The sequence below is a fragment of the Vanessa atalanta genome, chromosome 2, assembly GCF_905147765.1.
Source record: "Vanessa atalanta chromosome 2, ilVanAtal1.2, whole genome shotgun sequence".
Classification (NCBI taxonomy): Eukaryota; Metazoa; Arthropoda; class Insecta; order Lepidoptera; family Nymphalidae; genus Vanessa; species Vanessa atalanta.
In genome coordinates, this window is record NC_061872.1 from 4,802,582 (window position 1) to 4,830,403 (window position 27,822).

The following is a 27,822-nucleotide window of genomic DNA, read 5'->3' on the forward strand; positions in this document are numbered from 1 at the left end:
TTTTGTTGTGTAACTTGTCAGTCACATTTTTTGTCACTCGATGTTAACATTTATTTTTTTCTTTGAAATAAATAGATATATTTTTTAAATTAATTTTACCATCATCGTTTTAAGTTGTCTGAAATTAACAACTATCCCGTTTCAACTCTTCGTGTAAGGTTATAATCTGAATACTGAGATTTTGGAACAATTTGGTTTCAATTTGTTTTTTGCAGATCGAAATAGTAAATTCAAATAATTTTGTAAACCTGACTATTAAATATCGTGTTTATAATATTTACGAGTGGAAATTGTAAACAAGGTGCCTTTTTAATAAAACCGGCGTGCCATGAGATAATGTCTCGAAAGAGGTCTCGGCTTGCACACGAAGAGGAAATGAGCTCAAAGCTATTGGAAGCAGGAAGTGGGGAGGTAGCAAATGGGGGTTCCAGTCTTGAAAGAAGCAGCCAAACATCTTCAGACTTAGCACAGGTTAGAAATATTTTTAATATTAATAAATTATATACAGTACTATAACAATAAATAATCAGACGAGTATTCGAGTTCACTGACATTATTATTACTTAAATAAATTAGGGATATATTAACTATTTTCTCTAATTTTAATTAGCATTGATAAAAACTATGTTTACATGTTACAGTTTCAAGTACTTTTGAATTGGTTAATATAAATTGTACTATAAAATATATGTTATTTTATATATTTGTGTTGTTGTAATGACTTTTAAAATTGAATGATACAATTTTTTGTGCATATTGATCTCCTTTTAAAGTTAGTCAAAACTTTAAATTGTTATAATATGTGCTACATTGGTTTATTTCATACCAAATTACCAGTAATAATAATTCATTAAACATAGAATAGACCATATTTTCATACTTTCATTGCAAAAAGAATTATCAAGGAATCCTGCATTGTATTTGAAATTTCAAGTCTATAACTCATAGTTAAGTTATTTTAGAAATCAATTCCATAGTCTCGGGTGCTGCCTAAGGTGACTGTATGATTAAAAACATGTTAAAAAAGGATTTGTATGAGATAATTTGAATAATTGTGTTTTCAATTTTAATACTATGTGCTATTTTTAAGTACAATGTTACATCTGAATAATACTATAATGAAATTAGTATTAACATTGCTCTAGTTCAATACTCCAGTTTGTAATTTGAATAGGTTTGTTTTATATATATATATATAATTAACAATTTATGTGTTACAAGGAGAGCTATAATTATTTATAGCTCTCCTATAATTAAATTAAATTGTGATTAAATAATTTAATTAAATTAAATATTATTATTTAAGTTGCACAATTTAATTTAATTATGAATATTCAAATAATTAGTTAGCATTAAATAATATTACAGTTTATTATTTACTAAATATAGTTTACTAAAAATTGCAGAAACTATGATATATACAAATTTAAGTTCAGTGATATTACACAGCTGTTTGTACCATATACACAATGTACTGACCCAACAAATGGGACCAGCGTAAACAAAAGTATACCAACTACCTACATGGCCAGAGCCAGAGCCATTTAAATTAAGCAACCCTGCAAAGTATAAAAATCCTCTAAAATAAATTATTAATCTCTGTAAACAGACAAACAATATTTTCTGATTTATTAATGATAAGAATTTAGGTGAAGAAGACATAATGTGGAAATTATACTTTTCTCGCATTGCTTAAATGAAGTATTATTTGACATTATACTTAGCTCCATATTACTAATTGAGTTATAAAAGTTTAAATTAATTAAAACAAATATAATGCCTATTAATTACAACGCATTATAAACTATAAAATATCTCGTATACGATAGTAAAAAAAAATAATGCAAAAGTTTGGGCGCGTCGCCAAGTATGTGGCGTGGCGTGATCACTGACCATGCCACAGTTTGTATACTTGTACGCAATAGTATTACGTGAATCGTACGGCTTGAGATAAATTGATCTACTATACTGTATCATAAAGTCGCAAATACTAAACTCAACTAATAACTTCCGATAAGTACCCTAATGAGGCGATACGCGGCAAGTGCGTTTTTTGTAATTTTAAGATCCCGTTTTCATGTCTTGATCCGGATCAATGACAAAATAGCAATAATAATATATAATGTATAATAGACGCATGTAAATATATTCTTTAAAATAGTTATCACTTCATTAATCATAGCTGGTAATGCCAAGCAACACCTCCGTTCTTATCCGACCGCTACTATACATAGTAGTACACGTGTGCCCTACTCCGATTGTCATATTTTTTCTTTCCGAGAATTAGTATTTAATACGGGACGGAATTATAATGTTTAAAAGGAAATTAGGTTTAGTAGCTAAAAATGCCATAATTTATATGGAGCAGTGTAGATTTTTTTGCTGTTCGTTGCATGTAGTAATTATCATAACAGGTCCGAGTTTTCAATATATCCTTATTATTTATATTTTTAAGAGTTTTTTGTGACTTTGTCTGTAATTAAAATCATTTTTGCTTTAAAATTTTGAATATTATAAAATATAAATTTAAAATAGTCTACTGTAGATTCGATTAGACATCTAGAGTTATTTGCTACTATATTAACACATAATATTAAATAAATCTTATGCAATGAAATATTATAAATGCGAAAGTACCTCCGTCGTTCTGTCTGTCTATCACGGGCAAACCACTGGACATAGTTTGATTAAATTTGGAATAGAACAAGCCTGAACCCTAAGGAAAGCACAAAGGTTACTTTTTTATATCTAACACCTGACGACTAACTCAAAAAAATGAACGAAGCCGCGATCGACATTTAGTATAGAATAAAATTTCCAATTGGCATGTTAATTCCGACACGTGCATTTTTCAAATGAAAAATACAAAGACATAACTTAAAAAAAATCATATTTTTCCGTTGTTATCAACTTTAGCTTGTGTCGTTGACGGTAATAAATCTCACTTAAATGAAACAATTTTTATTGGTTCTACTCATTCTTGTCTTGAACATGTACTGTGTTACATTTTATAACACTTGCAGAAATAAAAGACAAAAATAAAAGTAAGTTTTGTCTTATAATAATATATTAGGCAGTTGATCAATAACATGTTTAAGGCTACGCAGTAGGTATGCTATGCTTACGCAGCTGTAGGAGAGGTACAATGCAGATTGCAGTAGAGGACAAATTTGCTCACAATACGATATTCTAAAATATGTCATCATATATATCATAATAATCATCCAGCGATATTGTTTGCTTTAAAACAGTTCTTCTTTCTTTGAATGAAAGTAAGAAAAAAATGAAGTGGAAACATATCTTATTCGTTACTTATGTGCTGTCCTGATGCATTAGATGAATGATGATGATGCATGATAAAATATTAACAAAAATAGCCTGTGTTTTTTTGTTTACGAAATATATCTGTTTTTTTTTTAAAATTAATCTGAAATAAATGCATGTCCAAATAAATAGGAACCTGAAAGTAGCGTAACAAAATAACATATACAACGCAGTAAATTATTGTTGTTATAATTACATAGTATAAAACAAAGTCGCTTACCGCTGTCTGTCCCTATGGTATGCTTAGATCTTTAAAATTACATAAGGGATTTTGATGCGGTTTTTTTTGAATAGATAGATTGATTCAAGGGAACGGTAGAGAAACACTGATAATTTTAAAGGTGATGTCGTAAATAAACACATTTTTACACGATATAGAACAAAATAACGTACAGTATTGTTCATTTTCGAAGCGATTTTAAGCAATACCGCATTATTCCTTATCCAATTAAGTACCTTAAATAGATTGTGAATTTAACATACTTAGATCAATATGGCTCTTTACAGCATGTAATATGAATATTTTTGAAGATATTACAGATTCAAAACGCGGGGACATAGTGGTTTGTATTGTCTAATGACTGAAAAACTGTGATCGTGAAACTTTGCACCCGTGCGAAGCTGGGGCAGGTAGCTATTATTTATAATTTCAATTTCAGTAGTTTTTTAAATCTGCGTGAAAAATCCAGAACGCAGACCGAGTTTATTGATTTTTTTTTGCTCTCTCATCTGCCAGTTTCGTGAACTAGTTTCAACCTCAAATTTTTGTTTTGTTTCATAATTTTGTCAGATTTTCACCTTTTTTAAACGATTAAAAGACAATTTTATTAAAAAAAAACAAGTGATACTTATACAATATACATATAAAGAAAATAAAATAACATCCATAAGGGCTTAAGGTAGTGTTTTAGACGAATACATATTAATTTGTACCTCTAATTAATATTTGTAATTGTAAGTAAATTTATGATATAATGTTTTAATTTTCACGAAACATGCAAAGGCATAAAATAGGTCGACATCGTTGTGTTAGGTTCTATATGTAGAACCTAAGTATGGCAGTGGCGAATTCGTCACGTTCGTAATAAATGTATTCATAGAGGTCGTAAGTCTTTTGTTTTTTTTTTAAGTTAAACTTAATAAATGTGTTAGTCGAATTTAAAGTATAATGGAATTAGTTTTACATCCATAAGGGCAAACTCAAATGAAAATATACATTATGTAAACCTTATAAAAAATTAAATGTTTGTTCTCTATGGATTTGCTTAACCATTCATCTGATTTTGATGAAACTTTGGCTAGTTATTCTTTGCACGCCAACTTAGCTGTTCGTGTTTCAATGTCAACTATCTACATAAACCCAATTCTATCTGTGAGAAGTTGTCTCTATTCTATTTTTAAAATATATTTGTTCGATTTTCAATTATTGGAAGTGTTGGCATAACACGCATAGCATATTAAAATTTTCTTGGCAATAACAATTCGGTCAGTGTGTTATTCGTTTTTTTTTCTAAATTACTTTAACATCTGTACTAAAAACGAGTTAAGATGATAGTTTATTAAGGTAGTTATGCTATTTTTTTTATTTAATCTACTAAAATGTATATCTGTTATAAATCATAAGTTTATCAAGTATATACTTTTTTGGTACCTAAAAATAGGTTTCGATACTCAGTGATTTCATGTGCCACGTCATGCCAGCTCGCTTCCGAGAGCGCATAAAGGACTCATTTATCTCTTCCAAATTATATTTACCGAGAGTCGATGACTTAAAATCCTTAAATTTCTAGGTAATAAGCCGCGATGTTAAGATGCAATCATGCTATATGGTCCATAAAGGTAGATTAAATATGATAAGTTAAGAAAACATTATTTAAAACCAAGAGGTCGAAATTTGTTTTTTGGTTATTATGTTATCATTACACGCTATTTTGTTAAATTACGTTGAGAAAATGATGATCACTTAACCAACCGCAAAGATTTTTCGTATCAATAGAAAAAAACTTGAGATAGGATTTTTAAAGTAATTTGGCTATGTTATCTGAGGTAATGAGTACAGTTAGGAAAAAACCGTCTTACTCCAAAATAGTTTGGGAATCCCTGGTTGGTCACACGTCGATTCCTTTCTGCGCAAAAGACGGGAAAACCGACACAATCAATTTCACAAATAAAAATAGTTATAAGACATAACGATGCTTAGCAATAATAGTTTTAATTTATATCTATCTTATTATAAAAATCTTAAAAACAATTTGTATAGGTACTTGTTGTTACAACATATATTTTTATCTTTAACATATTGTTGTCGACCTGAGCAACGTTAGGTGACAGGTTAGGTGTGGCTCACTGTTAGGTTGTAAGTTTTCTAATATTTCCTCGTAAAAATATACAAGTCATGCTAACACTGTGAAAATAAATTTATGAGTTGCAGACGCGTCAGTGCCGAAATGTCCTATGATATAATACGGGTTTACCTTACTATTTCATCATGGCAATCAAGGAACACAAATTTTGTTGAAATTATGTTTTAATTTTTAAAAGTTTGTCTACAAGACGTTTTATTTTATAAATATACAAGCTGTCCGTCCCGACTTTGTCCAGGTGAAATAAGAATTTTATGTACTTCCCGGTCGTAGTGCCAGGGTAGGTCGTAACCAACCAGTGGCTAAGAAACACACAAAAAAATAACCGAAATCGGTTCAACTGTTTTTGAGTTTAATTACACGTACAGAAGTTTTTATTAATATGAAGAATATATATGTATAAAAGCAACACCGCTTGAGTAGCTTTCTCACCTCTGGTGTTTGCTCCTGTTGATGAGTATTAGTGTAATCAATAAAAAAATATTGGAAACACAACGTTATTTATTTTCGTTCTTGTTAATGTTTAGAACAATGGATAGATATAATTACGAACGATTTGTCGAACAGTAGTATTAAAATATTAAAAATCTATAAAAAGTAGAGCATGTGTACAATCCCATAGAAGGTCGGTGTTTACATGGTCGTTTCTAACGGATCCGTCGCTGCTGGAGGTTACGTTAACTTCATTATTTAAATAATAATTTTATTACAATTATTATTTAAATAATAACAATTGTAATAAAATATAATGAAATAATATTTTCTTTCATTTGAAAATGGGTTTTTAGATTCTCATCTTTTTTAAATCTTTCAAGACTTTAACGAGTAATCATAAAGTCGTTTAATCGAATTAATGACAGTGTAATTGTTGTTTGTTATTCAAAGAATTAAATCCCGTGACCGTAAGAAATATAATTCTTTTAAATTCGGGGTGATAAAAACTCATTTTTGGGACGGTATGTGTAAAGTCACAGAATCTAAGATCTTTCAATTTTATTATTTATTAGTACTATTCAATTAAAAAAAGTCTTGTTTAAATCTTGTAAATTAATTTAAAACCAGTTCGACCCAACTGATTGCACAATCTTTGGTACAAAGACATTTTGTATGGTCAAAATAAATTTTGCGCACACTGAGTGCTGGTGATAATGAATAATGTATAAAGTTTTATAATACTAATTTTTTACTATCAATACTGGAAAAATTATTTACTATTATGCTCACTATTTTAATCACGATTCTCACGGATTATTTAATCGATTTTATACTTTGTCATGGCACAATCATTGACATGTTTAATTGAATCACATGTTATGCGAATAAACATAATATAACATACTATAATAATATTTTTATCTTTTTGATCACATCTTCAATTGAGTTTCGCAGCATTCGCTTTACTAAATGCAAATCTTCTAGAATTGCACGTACGTCCTTTGAGTCGACTAATGATGCGTGTGTGACTAGTGTAGTTTTCAATATTGCACGCCTCACATTTCTTTCATTTCAATGATCTAGAGCTCTAGACGTATGTATATGAATCATTGTTTTTTTGTTAACTTTATTATCACAATCGTTACATATATCTTTAATATTAACGATAAAAGCTTTTTCTTATATTAAAAATTTGTTTTTAAATGTCGAATTTTGAACATAAGCTACGATTTCCTAATCATTAACGTTTGTTATAAACTAATTCTTATGATTAGTCAGTCTAGATATACAATCAAATTGTCAACACTTCACACAACTCAATTTGTCATCAACTCATCTGATCCTTCAAGAATATGATAAGAACATAATTAGGCATGTAATATAATATCATCTCCCGCTCTGAAAACAATGTTAAATTAGGTTCCTTCAAGTCAACGATGCTTGTAAAATCTTTTCACTCCAGTTAAAGATTCCTACAATACACAAATTGATAGTTTTAAAAGATCGCTTGATAAGGCACGTAAAAAATTAAGAGGCAATGTCAAAACATGGTATTCGAACTGAGATATGATGATATTTGAGCGAGGACAGCCGGAGCCTCCAGTGAATGTGCTCGTGGCGCATCGCGTGTCTGACAAACCTCCACGTCGGCGTCGCGCCACCGCCGACGTCCCTCTCGTCCCCCCACTTCTCGCCCGCCGACGCCCTCCAACCTATACATTCCTCGCTCACTTCTTACTTCAAATCTACTCGCGGCTCAAGCTCAACTAACCTATAGTTAGTCGCTTCCAATCCGTCGCGGGGAACGTGCGCGTGTTGTTTGAAAATCTCTGTTACATGACCAGCGGTTTTCTGTCATTATTATCGAACACGCTTGAATTCGGAAAAATATTGACACAATTGTACTTTTATTTGAAAAACAGTTCACTTAAACCTTTCGTACTCTTGCCAACGATGCGAGAACTGTTCAGTGAATATTTGTGTTAGCAAAAATTATATTGTGCCCTATTTAGTAAAGAAAGTTGGACAAACAGTTGATGATGTCAGCGTTAACAATGACCACGACATTGACCAATGGTCACCACAATGGGAAGCTGGAGACCGGTCTCAATGGTTATCGAAAAAACGGATACGTTAAACCCGAAATATTAGACAGTAGTGTGAGTACAAATAATATATATTTACTTAAATATTATAAAATATAAAAAATGTTGATCATAGACCATATGTTTCTTAATGACTATAATAGATTATGTTTTATGACAACATTGATAAGATTTTCTTGGAAGGCTTCAGGGACTTTCCCGTGATGCTTAAAATTAAAATAAGAACACAGTCTTAACACTTACTCGATAGAAATAAAATTAAAGGTTGTATAATTAAAATAACCAAATTTAAAGTCCATTAAAAATCCTCATTTGTTAGTCAAGCACGTTGTGATGATGTAACTACAGTCAATAAAATGTTTATATATTTAATTTATTTATATAAGTGAGACGTTTTCCGCCATGAATGGGTGAAAGCGTTTTGCATAGTAGTGTGTGAGCCGGCATAGAAAGTTCTGTTTGATATACTATGATATCCAAAGTAAAATTAACGATTGTCTAACGCAAAAAAAAATCCAAGTAAATTATTAAACAAATCGCTGAATTACTTTTGAGTACTCCGAATATAAATGGTCACTGTTTGGCTATAAAGTATTTCCTCCTTTCGATTTGTCAATTCTATGGAATAAAAAAACAACGAGTATCTACACATTATTTAAATAAAAAGCAGCTCACATATTTATTGTAATATTAAATAATATGTACAAATGCGATAAAATTTTTGATATAATGTATGCGTATATGTATAGTAACAACATTAAAAATATATTTTTTAACAACGATGGAACTTTACGTGAACAAAGTTCACTTACCTTGACCTTAACAATGGTCCCAAATTGACGTTACATGATCCAATGTATTATTATTGCATATTCATGACATAATTGACGTATTTATGAGGTAAGTTTATATTTTTTATCGCCTCACCTGACAGGGCCTTAACGCCGTCTTATGATAACATTTTCCGTTTACGTAATTATTACCATCATTATTTGATAATAAGACAACAAACATCATAAACTTTTTAAGTGTCTTTTGACATAAATCACCGAAGCTTAACATATTAGTGAGAACAATAGGTGCCAATTTAGTAATTGTAAATAATAATTTATCATAATATAACAGGTATAAAATACTTATCCTTTTTAGTCGCATGCATCAGAAAGAGATAGAAAATATATTTTGTCCTTACAGATGGCTGACTGAATCGGCACAAGTATCACCGATTGCTCGCGAATTCAATAACAATATATGCATCTTAGCTTGCGTCAGTTCGTTGCAATTTGCATTGTACGCAGACAATATGTAGCAGGAAATGATCGGCCTTTTGAGTATTCGATTTATACGTCGACTATTTACATACCTTAATTATAACGAATATTTGCATGTGGTCGCTCGCAGGGATTTACGTAAACATATAATGAAATAATTAATATTTCTCTATACCTTTTGGCATTCGCTAACTGTGAAAACTTCTAAGCCAATATACCTACATAAAACTTATACCAGATGATGCTGCGTGTTTCGGAAAGGTCTGCCGACGGTTTGCTTGTATCATATAAATGTATACATTTATGTTACTTCGTAAGAACGATCGGTTTTTAGCGTTCATATGTAATTTGCTCATTCCCGATCCATGTCTACGCAACCAAAACTTCACGAAAACTTTGTGGTTTCTAACTATCTTCTCTTCTGATATTTAAAATACAGAAAATTCTGGGACAAAATTCGCTTTTATTGTTTTATTTTAATGTTCGGAGCGCTCATTGTGCTTTTGCATTGTGTTTTATTACCTGAAAGGTAAAAAATGTGCAAAACCTCAGCTTTACCCGTCCGGTAACCCCGTAATAAAACTCTATATAAACCTCAGTGTGACTGTAAGTGATAATTTAATTATAATTAGCATTTTATCGAAATACCGAACTACTTATTATGAAAAAACTTTAGTTGAAACGCGCTAAAAGTGTCAATCTCTATTAACGGGAGTAGAAAAAAGTGAGTAAGCAGTGGTTTATTGCAGACGACTAAACGAGGAAGCTAAAAAAATGTCGCGTGAATAGTGCTTTCGTATTTCTTATTATTGAATTTACATCCCTGTTTACTTGGACTCTAATGTAATTGAACCGGATTCTCCCGTAGGTTCTCGACCTGTTCAGCTGATAGTATTTGAAAAAAAAACATCCCGATAAACTTTTGACCACGAATTTGCCGTCTGATTACTTAAGAACAGTTCTTAATTAGAACGTATTTATCGAGAACGAGCCTTCGATGTTGCGTTTTTGACTGCAATATTAATAGATTTCAACCTGCAATTATTTGTTTCATTATTTACCATCCATAATGCCACTAAAAGTGGTAACTCACAAGAATTACTAAAGCATACGTAGAACATTGTAGTACTTTAACAAAACCTTTGATGAGGGACAAGTTGATACTCACTATGTGCCATACATAATATTTTAATACGAATTCCTAAAACAATAAGCGTCAATTTAGCGTTTTATAGTAAACTGTCTATTATAATATTAATGTATTACTTATTACATAATGTCAGAAATACTATTTACTCACTGTTCAAATTACCTACTCATTCAATTAATTGAATTCGGTTTAAAAAAATGACATTTAGAATTTAATTATGTTACTTAACGTAGTGTAATAATTTTATTATATATAAATTGATGGATAACATTATGCACATAACTATTCCCACCAATTAAAACATCTCATTAAAATATACTTTATTTATTTACGCACTCTTACAAGGATTTTTGAGTCGTTGATTTACAAGGTTGAATTCATTGTAAACTTTATAAATGTAATAAATTTTTGAAAGGAATTGTTGAAAATAAACAATTTTATCGATTTCATCATCATTCGTTCTATAATTTTCAACTATTAAATAATTAGTTAAATTAATCAGTAGCTTATCAAGGTGCAGATCACGATTCTACGGAATCTCAGATTGGGATGATGCACCAACCTTAGTAGCAGTAGTTCAGCAATGGGTCTTATACATATTGTTACGTTTACTTGAATTTTAATACAACGAAGCGATTAACGTAAAATTAAAAATGTATTTGAATTCGTTGTTTCTCCGCTACAGTTTTCTAACCACAATTCTCTTAAATGTCAGCCACTAGAATTGAATGAGCGCTTTCCAATTTCTCAAGCTACGTTGTATAGAACATTGTAGTTACCTTTATTATATTACATATATACTGTAGCCTCTTAGTCTGAGTATTTGATACGTCTTATATTTGAAATCGCATGGCGTGTTCGATATTTTGTTTCAATGAGTATGTTGCCAGATTATATGTAACGTAATTAACGTTGATTCATGTAATGTTTATTCGTTTATTGTTTACAAACATGCCTTACTCGTGTTCAATAATTAGTTCACTAATCTTTCCCTGTTTACTTTCCAACACGCATGTTTTGAACCTCAAAGCCAGCCTTAAAAACGTTTTGTGGTACTCCACAGCTCCAAAGGGTTACTATGAGAGGCCTATAAATAATTTCAGCAAACTAGTTATTTTTAGCGAAAATTTATAAATAATATAGCGAATTACAGGAACGCTTAAAGAAAATTGTTTACTTGGTGCCTTGTGCAAGCCGGTCTGAGGAGATACTACACGCTCATTCTATATACTACCGTTAAATAGTAAAACTTAGTATTGATGTGTTCCGGTTTGGTGAAGGGTGCGTGTGCCAGTGTAAATACAGGTACAAGGGACATAATATCTCAGTTCCCAAGGTTGGTGACGCATTGGCGAGGAATGGTTAAAATTTCTTACGGCGCCAATGTCTATCGGCAATGACTACTTACCATCAGGTGGCCCATTAGCTCGTTCGCCTACCGTATTAAAAGTTTACATATTTATCAAATTACACGAACTATACAGATTTATTTATTATATATATACATTGAAGCAAAGTCACTTGCTCGTATAGTAACGCAAGTCTCGCCCCGTCGGGATATTGATATTTACAACTCGCAATTAAGATTGAAATTATTGATAATTGTCAATTATTGTTGTTGTAACTATTAATCATAACGTAATCTACTTTTATTCAAAAATGTCATTTTAATTATTGAATCAATAAGGCAGAGGAAATGTGTTTTTAATTTTGTTTTAATTGTATTATTTTTAACGTGAATGGGTGTGTCAGAAACCTACCGTGTTGAAGATCTTTGTAATCGCTGACTCAACGTATTGCGTCACCAAACGAACTATAAACAATTTAGTACAATTATTTTATAAAGGCTGCTCCACGTGGTTATCCCTACATTAAACCCTTTCTAAACTACTTCGCTCCGTGTTACATATAATATTACAAGTGTTATACATATATCTTATAAACTTTCTCAGTAAACAGATCTAAATCTACAGATGGATTCGTAATTTCGCGCATACGTATTATCTCTCCAGCTTTTATAAAATATGTGTTTAATCAAATTTCTTATTTTTTTCTAGATCTTTAGTTTAACTGTACCATGGAGGTGCACTTAAAAATGTATCAATATACGTGCGAAATATAAATAATTAAATAATATAATTTCGACATCAAGTGATCACGTGTAAAACTGTCGCGATAATCTTTTTCATAATATAAATATAATTTACGATAAGTCGAGATTAGAAAGTTATCCTTCCTTATCCTTATTTATTGCAGTCAATTGCAATTAATTGATGAGTTAAAATTTTATTATTCGTTTTTAATAATTAAATTCACAATATTCATTTTGAAATAAATAAACAATAATTTAATCACTTGGTTGTATGGACAATTACCCTAGCCATTAAAACTAATTTATTGTCGGAAACATTCCTAAAAGATTTATGGACGGTTATTTTAGAAAAGGGTATGTTGTATATACAATTGTCAAAATTTTATGATTAAAAGTATAATGACGTAAACTGTTAACACAAATAATGTTCATGATAACACAGTGGTTGTTGCTCGGATGTAAACCTTTAGTTAAGATCTCCATTATTTTATATCCACTGGTCTCTCATTTGCAATAGCCGTAAAAAAATAATAAAGAAAATTACGCGCAGCTCGACATTGCATTAGCGGACATGTCATTAATTTGGGAAACACCTCATGTTGTTTATCCAATGTATTTACACTTACACGAAAATGATTAGTCATAATCTGCGTGTGTCACAGTGCGTTTGGATATCTATTAATAGACTGCACGTAATTGAGGGTAATTAGTTGATAAGGTGGATGGATACGCTAGCCAGATCTCTGTGAACTCAAAACGGGACGTATATACAGATAATAAAACTAGTTGGCTGCACGAATGAACGTTGTATAACGGGTAAATTGTTACACAGCTATTTATCTCCTTTTATCATCGGGAATTATCATACAAAAAAAGAAGACAAATTGCATTATGAATGTACAATAATTATTTCATTTTCTTATCGAGAACATTTATTAATATATCCTAGAAAGTAAGAATTATTATAAAATATAGTTTACAATTACTTTAATTATACATCATTTATTAAGTCTTAAATTATCCACTACATATTATAATAACGTTTGTTTTTAACATTAAGTTAATATTGCAATTTTAAACGCATCGATCAATTTCCTACGTGTCTTTTTCATCCTACGTGACATTGGCGGAGAAAATCATTGAATAAAAAATTTACATATTACTAGTAATTCTCTATTATTGAGACGTACATATATTTTATATTACATAGTGTTTGTAACGGGGCTTTATTTTAAAAGAAATATGTGTTACTTTCGTTCGTGTCGGAGCAGTAAACGTTGTGCATCGAGTTCCGTATTTTGTTTCGCAAACACTCATAATATTCCCTTCCAATTAATATGTAGGCACTTGTTAGCCGTGGAGAGAACCTAGAACGTTTCTTTTGTTCGTATACAGTTGAGCTATTGAGACTAGGGTCTCTAAACAACTTGTCCCCACTCTAACAAGTGTGCTAAGCCGCGGGCTGAAACTAGTATGTTATGAGTCAATTTCAAATACGGGACCGTCCTGTCTCGACGTGTGGTCACATTAGGTATGAAGTAATGCCGACGACCAGCCAGTGAGCGGCAGAGCGGATGGTCGAGTCAGATAATAAACGTGATATGGACCCGTCGATCCTCTACGTCACATCACGCCACTTCATTATCGCAACATAATCGGTACTGAACCTTGACACCGTAACATGTGAATCACTCGATCTCCCATTATTTCGCAACAGGTTCAATATAATTATTCGTCATTTATTTGTTTGTAATAAATAATGAGAAAAACGTGCTTTATAAATAGTAAATACTAAATGAAATAATTAAATTTTATATCCGCACATAGTACATTTAATATAATGCCTACACATAAATCACAACGAGCGATAATTTCGAGTTATCTGCTAACGTTATTTGTAACGGTAAACTATTTGATTTCATTATAAATAAAAATGAATGTTCATGTGTTTATCCTCTGTGCGTTCCTAAACTTTTTGTTCGGTTGTGACGATACTTTGGTCAAGTATTCTGCGGACGCCAGCAAATGCCCTGGACTTAAAGGTTTTTTTTGTATGTTTGTTCTTATGTATTTATTAACGTTATATGTAGACTCGTCTACCCGCAGAGTCGGGTCTTTAATAAATCAACAAACAATAACCCATATACTTAAGCAATAACCTACCATTAGCTTAATGTAACGGCGATCTATTCATTATACACCATGAATGACGCCTGATTGCGAATGCTCCAACTGCGCACAAATATGGCGCTGACGTAATATGTCGGGTAAAACCTGAATTATATATGCGAGAAAGAAGCTAAAATAAAGGAATATGTTTTTTTTATTTTATTTAATATGGAACCAATCGACTTATAATTCTTTGATTATAACGACATGAAGTTCAAGTTTTTCAGGTCAAAAGTAAACATTTCATTTCGTTGCAATTACGAATAACAATTAGTTATTTTACAATATTGTATATTGCAACATTCTCCTAACATTTTCGAGTATGAGGTTTATGAATTATAATAGTAATTAGTATAATGGCTTTTTCAGTTAGAGTAAACAAAGAAAACGTCTCCCTATATTTTATATCTATACATACATTTAATAAAATTGGAGTGCCTGTTTTTAATATTAAAATAACCGCTTTTTACTAAATGCATATGTGTACACGTATGTATATACCAAAATATCATCTTTTTTAATTCTTGACTGTGTCTGTTTATTCCGACTAATCTCTGGAACGGCTGGACGATTGTGACGGGACTATCACTGGTAGATAGCTGATGTAATAAGGAGTAACTTTGGCTACAACAATAACTCTTTTGTTAAATTCAAACGCGCACGAAGTCGCGGGAACAGCTAGAGTACTGATATAAAAGTACCTATATATAATTATTGTATAACAATTACGATGAACGATCACACAACAACGAACGAACAACAAATGTTACCTGTAGGTACTACAGGTAACATTTGTTGTATCAAGTTCCATAATAATTATAAGCGTATAATTGATAATTTCTTATAAAACTAGTAACGGACCCGGTTTTAATTTTCCAAATCATTAATTAATAACGATCGGCGTGGTTTATACTTTTACAATTAAATACCGTGTAATGCAGAAAACTTGGCATTTGTTTTTGCCGTTTTTATTTTCCACAAATAGCTCTACTAAAACAAATAAATCTTTTCCTCCCAAAGCATTGCGTCAGACGAACAAGGAAATGACGTTTAAGAAATAAAAATCTCGAATGAACCCGCTCAACCCGATTGCCTACCATTCTTAAAAAAAAAAAAATTTCAATAAAATATTTATCAATTTCCACAATTATTAATAAAATAATGGAATAAATGTTTCTGTATATTATGAATTTGAAACTTATTCTGAATTTGTTTCGGTTGATATTCTAATGGAAGTAAAACCGATTTTAAGAAGGCTAAGAAAAATATTACAAGTTGAAAATTTATTCTATTATAAGAAAACAATAAGATAGATAATTTTTATTAGAAAATACATTTGTTATAATTCAGATTATATTAAACGTCCTGAACACATACAAGTGTTCAATGTGTAGCAAAGAAATAAGTATGTTTTAACATTAAGGGTTTTCTTTCCTTTTCAGTCACTCCGGATGGCAGCGCCCTTCAGTACCGATCCGGAAGCAGTAGCAGAAAGAGAAAGAATTTCATATGGTCGCATTCCCAGAGCCGTGGCGTTATCTGGTACAGCGTCTCGCAAAGTGCGGGTATATTCGGACGGCATATATGATATGTTCCACCAGGGCCACGCACGACAACTACAGCAAGCGAAGACTGTCTTCCCAAATGTATATCTTATTGTTGGAGGTGAGTTGAAAACATGGAACTAAATTTTCCTTATTATTTCATTCATATTCATTCATTCATGATTACGTCGTATATGACGTCACTAGAATTGTAATACGGTTGACGATGACAGTCAAGTGTGTTGTATATTAGTTATGTTTTGGAGTAAGATTTGTAGAAGACTCTTTTGTCATAATAATTTTAAATAAATAATTCTCAATAACTCAGCTGTATACGAATAATCTGGCAAGTGAGCTGTTCCTTTGCCATCCCTTTAACGTACCCTCTTATATCCGTAACGCTAATGAAAGGGGAAATTTGAGTAACCTTAAAATAAAGTATTTCGGATATTAATTTAGAAGATGACATTACTCAAGTTTATAATGAATTAGTTATCGCCTGCGGCTTCCCTCATGTTTTAGTATAGATAAGTCATTGCTCATATCATAAATAATTTGTTTCGACGAAGTCAGTTCAAGTGTAGGCGAATTTTTAATATGGATTGTTTTGGTTCATGAATAATACTGGGTTATGGAACTCTTTTGAACTCTTGAACCTCATTGAAAAAACTCTAGCGATATGAGTGCGTTAATATTAAAATTAACTCGGCGCGCCCACATTAGAATTTAAATCATTTATTTGTAACTGTTTCTATGAAATATACATCTATTGAATATACATTATATATATGCAGATTAGACAAGATTTTTAGAGCATTTATCGTTGAGCCAGTAATTGAGATGTAACAATGCATTTTTATCACGCCGTGACAGACCAATTTGGTAAAAAAATAACCTTTTATTTAACTTTTGTCGTAGCCTTAGTTAAATGTAAATGTTTATTGCGGTATTTATTTTATTAAATCACTTTGAACTATTTTGGATATTGGAATTCATTTTGATTGAGTTTTTGTCACGTTTTCTTAAGAACCAATAAGCTCGAAAGTATGCGCAAACACAGCCAGCGTCTCGTATTTCCATTAGAAGGCAAAGCGATACGACCGGCGCGAGATAAGCGTTAGGCACGATAGTGTTCTGTAACTGTAAAGGTAAATTTCTGGTATTTGAACCTAGGGCAGGGAATCTGCATCCTTGTCTATACTAATATTGTAAATGTGGAAGTTAGTCTGTCTATCTGTTGTCTTTTCACGGTTAAACCTCGTAACCAATTTTGATGAAATTTGATAAAAAGGACATTCTATGCGTAACATCAACGACCAATCCCTACGCGAGCAACTTAAATGGTTTAAAATATTGCTTAATTTTACAAAAATAATGATTCGAAATGGCTTAAGGTATCTCTTTTTGGCAATAGTTGGCTTATTGAGAATGATCTAATCAAATGACCAAAATTTCGTTAGTTTTATTTTCGCTAGTATTCGATTTTATCTTGCTTAAATTTTGATAAAAACATCATATCTTCAAATAATAATCTAATTTGATTTTTGATTACTAATATAACATTTACAAGATAAGTCATTTCAAGTGTATTGTAATGAGTTTCCGAGGCAAAATAATCGGAATTTAGTTAGGTTAATAGATACAATTAGCATATTAATAAATTATATTTAAAATCTGTACTAGTTGTAAGAATAGAATAGAGACGTAAAGTGTCAGCCCACGGATATCGATTAAGGGAATATGTGTTTGTCGCAACCAAACGAACACTTAAGCACGTCAACTACTCACCCGTATGATGGCGGATGATAATAAATCCACTAGCGAAAGTAGTTTCAGATGAGTGGCTGTAAAATTCCATGCAGTGTCATTCTGTTTGAACTCAATTCGTATTGCACTCGTGAAACATTAAAAACCGACTTACGTTGATACACTATTGTGATGCATGCAGCATATATCTTTAAATATTATAATTAATTATTAAGCTCCATGTCGCATATAGCTTTCTTCCTTTTGACGATCGCGTTATGTTCTGAGTTACAAGTCGTTTATGGAGTTAATTAAAAGAATGTGGATTAGCCTGTTCAAAGTAATAAAAGCGTTTATTTAAATATGTACAATATGTATACTTCTTCAGGACAATATATTTTTAATTATATTGTTAACTATGTATAGAGTCTCAAAAAACACGATTTTATGTTACGTTGACCTAAGGAGAAACGACTACGAAAGCATATTTAACTCTTTTGTGTTGAAACAGTTGCTATGCAAAATAAAACTGGTTTCACATTGTTCAGAGAACAAGAGCTGAAAACCAGTATTTCAGTACAAGTATTTCTACTGCTGGTATGCATTAACAAGTTTTTGATATTATTGCGTACCCATATCCATTATCCGTCGCGCCTTTAGATGTTTTGCCTTTGATTTTATTTACTTACTCATTTATTAGATTGATATTGTTCTTAAGTGAAGAAGATATATTGATATTTAAAAAAAACGCGACATAATGACATATTTGAATGAATGAATTAATTAACTCTGTAAAAAATATTGGCGCATATTACGTTGCTGACCGTACAATCAACCTATGGACTCATCGATCGTACGATTTTAATTACACACGCAAACCATGACTATCTCCGAAGTGGTGATTGCGATTATGAGTAGTGTGTGATTATCGCGAGTCTCCAACCTTGCTCGCCAGATAACCACCGACACGAGACGCCTTATCGGCCCTGAAATAATACGTGAGACTGAAGCAAGTTGTACTGAAAGGCGATACTATCACTTTATTGTAACCCTGAGAAATTTTTGAAATCGAGAATGCCAATTATAAAATTTGTTTGGCGGAAAGTGTCATGATTTACATATATTTCTTTTTTTTTGTTTGAAATATTATAATTAGGTAATTTTAAATGAAAAATATTAACGTCCAATAACAACATAATATTACAAACTTAATGTTAATTTAAGACTACGATTACGTAAGTCTAACACGTGTCAAATCTGTATGTAATAAATAATTATACATAATATTACATTAGTTCTATATAAGAATTTCTGAGTACCTATTTCTCAATAAAAGTAATTAAAAAAAACCCGAGCAAGGTATCGTTTTATACAAAAAAGTCTTAAACAAGTTTCGCGATACCCGTTTAACCATATTAAATATCACATTCGGGACACTACTAAGAATTCACCGCTTCCCCCTGCGATGACGAAATTCATTTAAGACGTTTGTTTGGCCGTATATTTAAAAAATACATTAATTTTCTACGTATTAGGTTGCCGTGCTAGCCGGTGTGATTGGCTGAAGATTATTCTGATTATTGCGAAATGCATTTTTCAACTCGCACGTTTTTTAATACGCCTTATCAAATGCCGTATAAAAACAATAACGCGATGTATCTGTTTCAGTAATGTGATCACACAACATACATGTGCTTTCGATATATATAATCTTATCCAATATAAATGTTGTGAAAAGTGAATTGTAACATTAAAAATAATGCAATCTAACCTTGACTGAACTACATTTTTTTTAGTAATAGCTAGAACCGACGAAGGCCCAACTGGGTTCGTATCGTCACCAGTTAGTCGACCGTTAAACAATTTTTGTTGAGTTTGAGGACGATGTAGATGAGTGAGAAAAAATTTATTAAATTTCTAGAGAATATACAGCATGTCAAATTTGTTTAAATTTAAGATTAGAAATAAATGACTCCTGTCTTTAAGTAGAAGTGAATAAATAATGTAATAATCTTGGTGTCGTCAAACAAACTCGACGATATTAAATTACATAAAAAAGAGACGTAAAGAATGGAGAAAGTTATAATTAAATGTTTTGCTTTCCCCTTTAACCCCTACAGTACACTTAAAACAATATACATATGTTATTGACTTTGCACAATTGTGCGTTACCGATAAGTATGCTGCGCGGAAACCTCACCACCACCTTTTATTATTTGGGGAGGAAGAGGAAATGTTGTATATGATGTAAGTTAACTTATATATTTTTATAAAGTATTTCTAGCAATTACCAAGAAAAAAACGAATCAATGACACCCAAACGAAACTGTTTCACGTATATCCGCACCTTGATTTTATAGATCAGTTTACTTCATTTTTAAAAGCTTTCTGTAGAATTCGCATGGTAAAAACCAAAGATCTTGAATTTTTTAATAAACTTAAATTCGATTTTATTAAAAATGTTTAAATAATAACTGTGTAATCAGTTAAGTAACTCGTAAAATAATCCAGATTAATTGAGAAACAGTTTAGTTAAAACTAGGTCAGAGAAACTCCTTATGATATCTTATCAACGTTTGCTTTTGCATGTCTTAATTAGCTATTTCATTAAGACATCGGCTGTAAGTAAAGGTACACCTTAATTACTCCGTTGAAGTGACTATATTATGATAATCGTTTTTACTTTAGATTATGGTTTTAATTATAAACCTGTGAAAGTATTCCATTTAGAATAAAAAGTCCGATGTGCAAATAGGCTTCGGGATGGTGGTGGGTAAATTTGCCCGCATACATTAGCAATTTAAAAAGTAGAAATTATTAAATAAACATTTTAAAATATAACTCGTATGCACAAGAATCCTGGCACATCAAGAATCGACTATCAATCTTTTGTGGAATTCTATAAATATATCAGTGTTATCAAAATAAAATTGTATTGTATTAATGATTCTCCAAGAAGGTTGATTATATGTGTGCGCTCACGTTGTTCATTTTTCTTTATTCTGTTGATTCGCGGACTGGCAAATATACCTGACAATAGGTGGTCATCACTACCCAAATACATTGGTGCCGTATGAAATTTTAGCAATTGCTTACACCGCCAAAACACCGCCGACCATGGGAACTAAGATGTTATATCCCTCGTGTCTGTATCCGACTCGCTCAGCCTTCAAACCGAAATACAACAATACAAAGTATTGATGTTTGGCGGTAGAATATGTAATTATTGGGTGGTTCCTTCACCATCATAAAGCTCGCACAAAGCCTAACCAACAAGTAAACGTGTACAATTGTACATGCCCCGCGTGATGTACCTCGAGACATGCGAAATGACTCGCTAACAAACTAATATTAGTTCGGACATTGACATCTGGCCGACATTAAAATATAACCAAAGTATTTTGTATATAATTTGAAAATTCTATTAATTTGTATATAAAAATAAGCTATTAAGATAATAGTGTAATCATGAAAAATCCGTCGTTGCATAAAAATATTTAAAAAATACAAAACTTTATTTCTTAGTTTACCGGCACAAAAGGTGCACTAGTAAACTAAGAATTGGTTACAAAATTTGTACCCAATAAATTTATTTATACTGATATATACATAATGTTCAATTCTATATGTAAATCCGCATACATATATTATTTAAAACACGGAAGTAAGCGGGTATTTTCGCGGATAATGGATAATTGTCGTGCATTTTTATTATTAAATGGCGGGTCATTATATTATTCGAAAGGTATTATACAAGGATATAAGGAATATGCACATATAACAAGTTATCATGATAAATAAAAAACCTTTTTAAATACTTGCTTGTATTTAATTCCGGCTTAATACAATGTTACAAATATTTTATTTTTGTAACTATTATCAGTTTTATTTTCAAATTATTACTCCTACGATATAACAATAAACTACAAATATCGATATTAATAATACGATACTAAAATGTTCGATACGTGATACTCATTATTAGATATAAAATTAAGATATTATTAATGAATATATAAGAATGACATCATTTTTTTTTTTAGTATGCAGTGACCAACTTACACACAGCCGGAAGGGGCGCACGGTGATGACAGAAGATGAAAGGTACGAGGCCGTCAGACACTGCAGATATGTTGACGAGGTAAATAGAAAACAAGAAATATCACTTCTCATACCTGTATCTAAAATGATAAATGAAGAACCAACCTCGAACCGTTCTGGCGCTAAAATATGTCCGTGATAAAAAACAGTTGTATAGAAAATGTACAAGTTACCAAAGCACAAATTAACACCATGTCTCTAATTCTGGCCTCAATAAAACTAAATATATAGACTAGGTCAGTTAAAAGCTATTTTCAACTGAACGTATTCGATTTTTTTTTTCGTATTTTATTTATTCCATATAGGTAATAGTTATTTCAATTTATATTTTTTTATGACGTAGGATTATTATGAAATCTGTGTTTCACTTTTCACGTTTTAATAACAGGATTTTTTTGTATCGTCTTAGACATCACACAATATCAAAGGCCAATTGTTGTTTTATTGTAATGTCATTAGTAAAATTAATAAAAAATTAAGACTGCGACACAAAATTTCCCGTTAAATAATTCGAGTTGCCGTTAGTAATATAAGTATTAACACGCATTCGTTTTCATTCATATTTCGAATAGACGAGTTTTTTTAATGTCATAATATTTCTTAAATCACACATATCTCACAAATACGTTCAGCCATACTTATAATAATATGTTTAATATATTTTTATTTTAGGTTGTTCGAGACGCGCCTTGGGAGTACGATGAGGAATTCTTAGAAAAGCATAAGATTGACTTCTTGGCGCACGATGACATCCCATACACGACGGAAGACTGCGAGGACACTTACGCGATGATTAAAGCCAAGGACATGTTCGTAGCTACCGAAAGGACGGAGGGTGAGTCAAATAATAATAACGCTACTCAACAGACAATAGGAATAGAAAATGTACGGTTAAAAATGGCATTTCGATGATTCTAACGGTAGATCCAGACATGTCAACGTCTTAGCCGAAGTCTTGGCGCCCATTTTTATATCGATGACGACCCGTGTTGGCCTGTTGTTGTTTATCGTTTCTGGTATACGTCGTTATTTAACGTCGTCGTAATTAGACGTTAATTTATAATGAAATATATTGTAAACAATAACACTATGTTCTAAAGCTACAAGGCCGCCAGCTAACGCTACAAATAATGGCGTGCGTGGAAACAAAATAATATACCTTTTGTAGGCTACTTACATAATTAGTTTACGTAAATGATCCATTGGATAGAAAATTTTTCATGTAAGAAAATAATTTTACGTATTTTATTTAGATTATTTAAATGTCTAGATAGTGTCGATCGTTGAGAACGCGGCGAAAAACTCTTAAGTCTCTACAGGGCCGGACCGTAATTTTAGGGGGCCCTGGGCTAACACTACTTAGGGGCCCACCACACCACATGGGGTTGATTAATTGCAGGACTCGCAGGGCTTCAGGCCATACGATCTGTTTAATTTAATAAAGTTATGGATTCTTTCACATTATCGTCTATTTTTGACTTTGACTTAACTTAGCTGGGGCCCCCTTGAATCCACGGGGGCCTAAGCTTTTGTAGTGCGACACTCTATCTAGACAAATGAAATAAAATTGTATTAGAAGCCGTCCATACTTCTCCGGGTGATAGTTTTTTTTAATTGTTAATACAATATATACGTGTCCCGAAACTGATGGGTGGATCAGGAGTTTATTAACATACATGGTTATAGAAGATATATATGTATGGTCGTCATTATTTCTACAATTACATATTTGACTGCAAGTAACAATTCATTCCATAGATAAATCAATTTGACCGTTTGTAGTTATTTATGGCTGTTCTCAGCCTTAATCAGCTTCGGGTCAATCTGATTGTGAATGTTACGACCTATTGTTACTTAACTTTCTAAACAAAACAGTTTAAAATAAATTATCGTTTTATATAACTACAATACATATTGCTGACCTTCATATCTAACCCGCAACATACGACATGTAATAAAAGTGACTCTTTCTTATTGTAAACTAGGCGTCGCCCGCGCCTTCGTTCGCACTATAGGGGTTGGTCAGAAATTAGGCATAAAAAATAGCCTAAAAAATAATATCTTCCTTGGAGTTTAATCTTTTTCATAAGAAATTCTTATAAGTGGTTTTGCTCGGATAGAGCAACAGGCAGACAGGCGAGAGATACTTTCTTATTTGTGATATTATATAGTTTATTGCAAATGATGAAATCTACATACTATGTTTGATGTAATCTGTCATATCCATTAACATGTAATTGTGCGATTATGACCAAATCTCCTTCTAATACAGAATAAGAGCTCTGTATTAATAATCATAATTCAGAAAGAGTTTAATACAATTATTTAAAATATACGACAAAGTATCCTGGTGCTTATAAATATGGCAGCTGACAGCTACACACGACGTGACTATCATACCGTGACCCGTCATTGAATACAATGCACGTAATATAATACCTAATATAATGTAAGGGATATTGTTTGACAGGCGTGTCGACGTCGGATATCGTGGCGCGAATAGTACGCGACTATGACATCTACGTGCGACGAAATCTCGCCCGCGGCTACTCTGCAAAGGAGCTCAACGTGTCTTTCCTCAATGAAAAGAAATTCCGATTGCAAAACAAGATGGACGAACTCAAAGACAAGGGAAAGAAAGTGAGTGTACGGTACTTAAGTTAAATAACCTTGAAAAATTCTGACAAATGTATAAATTATATTCTAGCCAGTAAGTACTAAGTCTGTTTGTTACTCATTTATTATTTGTAGGTGCTGTGTATCGATGTTGAATTTTTTATACTAATACATTAGTTCAAGTCTATATTCGTATCATAATGTGCAAATGAACGTACAAATAAATGACTAACGTCGTAAAGTATAATATACATACATACAGTGTTATCTTAATAAAAAGTAAATCAATGTAACGATTTCCGCGATTTATTCCTCTGGGATTCCCCCAGACCTGCCCCTAAGTGTTAATACAGAATATACATTACGGATAATTTCTGTTTAAAATCTCTATATCTATCGAGTATAATTTACTCTGTTTCACGATTTTTGTCAACATTACAATTTTAAATAGAGTATCCTAAATATTATAAACATTACAGAGGTTTCATTACAATTGTTATGTTCGTTTTGTTGAAGTCAATGCAGGGCTGGACCGTAAGTTTAGGGGGCCTAGGGCTAAGACTACTTAGGGGCCCACCTAAGACATATCTGAACATAGACTTGAAACCGTCCGACCTGTTTAATTTAATAAAGTTATGGAATATTTCGCATTATCGTCTATTTTTGACTTTGATTTGACTTAGTTGGGCCCCCTTGAATCCACGGTGCCCTGGGCTGAAGACCAAAAAGCCATATGGTAGATCCGGCCCTGAGTCAATGAACGAATTTACTTAACCTGATAAAACGATTCTTAGACCAACCGAATATTTAAAAAACAAACTTCGTAATAACGAATTATTAGATATAACATATTTTTTAAAATCCCATGTTGTTTGTTAAATAGCGGTTCACTATTCAAAAAAAAACAAGTATACATATAGCATAACCTTGTTAGGAGTTCTTATTACATTTCAGAATATTTTTGTGTCACCGAAGAGACAAATTTGATGACCAAAGAGCTATTTGATATACAATATTGTAGTCATGATACATTGCATTATAATATCGATCCCTCTATATTGAACGAATTTTTGCAGGTGATGACGAATATAGGCGAGAAGCGAGTGGACATCTTAACAAAGTGGGAAGAGAAGTCTCGCGAGTTGATCGACGCATTCCTTCTACTGTTCGGTCCGGACGGACGGCTTTCAAATATCTGGAATGAGTCAAAGGGCCGACTCATGCAGGCGCTCAGCCAACCCCCCTCGCCGCGCTCCTCTCCGCCGCCCAGTGAAAACGGCGACCCACCCTCGCCCTCACCCACACACAGGTCGATACTAATTAATTATTGACCAAACTAAGTTTGTTTTATAGTAATACTATTTTTAACTATGCTAAATAAAAAAAATAATAGTTTTGTAATATAAAAAATAAATTACCCAGGACTAGAAACTTAAACACACTTACAACACCGTGCCCCAATTTGTCCGATTCTCAAAGGCTTTAAAAAAACACAAAGTAGCAAACAGCCCATTTTTTAAAGAAATATGTCTGCGGCACTTATTTACCTGTGTTAAATATTTTTCAAGGTTTTTATGATATGTATGTTGTTACAGAGGGTCGGCGTCTCCACCACCCCCCAAGTCTCGTCGCTGCGACGCCCTCTGGGAGCAACAAGCAGGTAACTGGGTAATTATTTGTTTGTAGCTTTTTCTAGCTTACAACTTATACCAAACACTATATAAACAAACACGCTACTGCTTCTTTATGTTGCACTATTTTTTTTTATCTAATTCTTATGTTATGTAATAGTCGTGTACAAAAAAATAGGTGTAGTAAATTATTTTTTACAAAACAAAAGTATTTTTCAATTTATAATAGATTATAATTAGAATATAGTAGGTGTGCTCTTGAATTTATATATATATATATATATATATATGCATTGTCTAGTGTTAATAGTATATAATTTCAGAGAATGTGTTATATGAGTATTTGTTTGCGAAGACAAAAAAATTGCTGAACCACATAAGTGTAATTTATATAACCCAAGTAACACATTATAGATTTGAATAACGATTAAAATAAAAGTATTTATGAATTAGCCATTCTATGGAAGTTTATTGTTATACAATATATCCTAAATATATACTTTAGATAAAATGTCACTATTCTGTCAAACTAACAGGATTCAAAGGGAACGGCATTCAAGGGGAAATCTAACACAAGATTTTCTTATTGTTCTGTAATTTTTTATTATATTGAAATTAAACAAAATGCATATATGTATGTACCTACATGAAGTAAATTTGTTGTTGCAGATGGATCGAGCTCTGACGGTGCTGGGGAATCGGAAGAGGCCGTACAACGCCAGTTGACAGACGACGGTTCCGATGATAGCGACGAAGAGTACCAGGACACCAGCCCGTATCTATAGGAGTCTCCACACAACACTGATATTATATGGAAATGTGTCATAGTATTTTTATACGATGTGCAACGTCCATACTACATCGAAAAGTTAACGACGTGATAATAACGCCGCGAGCGTTGTTATAAGCTGTTCAGTTGATGTATTTAATTATTATTAAAAAGTATGTCACGGCTTAAAATTGTGTGTCTGTTGTCTGGAAAAATGAATGAATGTATTTAATCCTATTAGTTTTAATCATATTATTATTTATATTTGTTTATTGTAAATTTATCTCATTTAGAATGGATTGCAGAATATCTGCAATATTTATTAGCACCGAAAATACACCAGGTGCAGAAAGTATCACAGATATTATTTGTATAGTACTTTTTGACATTTGATTAAAGAGGTGCTTATATTATAAACCGTTTTTTTATTCGCCTTTTGTTGCATTGCATTGAAGTGATATTACAAAAAAATATTGTTGATAAGACTATTTCTATTTAAAAACAAA

The 27,822-nt window shown here is 31.8% G+C and overlaps 1 protein-coding gene across 4 annotated transcripts; it reads left to right on the plus strand.

Annotated features, from left to right (window-relative positions):
• On the plus strand, positions 1-27,733 carry LOC125070382 (choline-phosphate cytidylyltransferase A-like). 4 transcript variants are annotated; one of them, XM_047680248.1, is made up of 8 exons: positions 1-471; positions 16,352-16,574; positions 22,243-22,340; positions 22,973-23,135; positions 24,771-24,940; positions 25,993-26,225; positions 26,512-26,584; positions 27,217-27,733. In XM_047680248.1, the coding sequence occupies exons 1-8, from the start codon at positions 337-339 to the stop codon at positions 27,271-27,273; spliced, it is 1,152 nt and encodes a 383-aa protein (XP_047536204.1). In that variant the 5' UTR covers positions 1-336; the 3' UTR covers positions 27,274-27,733. The 4 variants fall into 4 exon arrangements, with proteins under 4 accessions (XP_047536204.1, XP_047536186.1, XP_047536213.1 ...); XM_047680230.1 differs by having other exon boundaries at positions 15-471; positions 26,512-26,576; XM_047680257.1 differs by lacking the exon at positions 1-471 and adding an exon at positions 7,862-8,281.
• Positions 27,734-27,822: the final 89 nt, after the last annotated feature.

What these genes read in the sequence shown, in the direction of transcription:
- LOC125070382 (XM_047680230.1), top strand. Translation starts at nt 337, where the DNA reads ATGTCTCGAAAGAGGTCTCGGCTTGCACACGAAGAGGAAATGAGCTCA. An exon ending in ACTGCAGATATGTTGACGAG is followed by an intron (nt 22,341 to 22,972) that starts GTAAATAGAAAA and finishes TTTTTATTTTAG; the next exon opens with GTTGTTCGAGACGCGCCTTG. An exon ending in TCGCCCTCACCCACACACAG is followed by an intron (nt 26,226 to 26,511) that starts GTCGATACTAAT and finishes ATGTTGTTACAG; the next exon opens with AGGGTCGGCGTCTCCACCAC.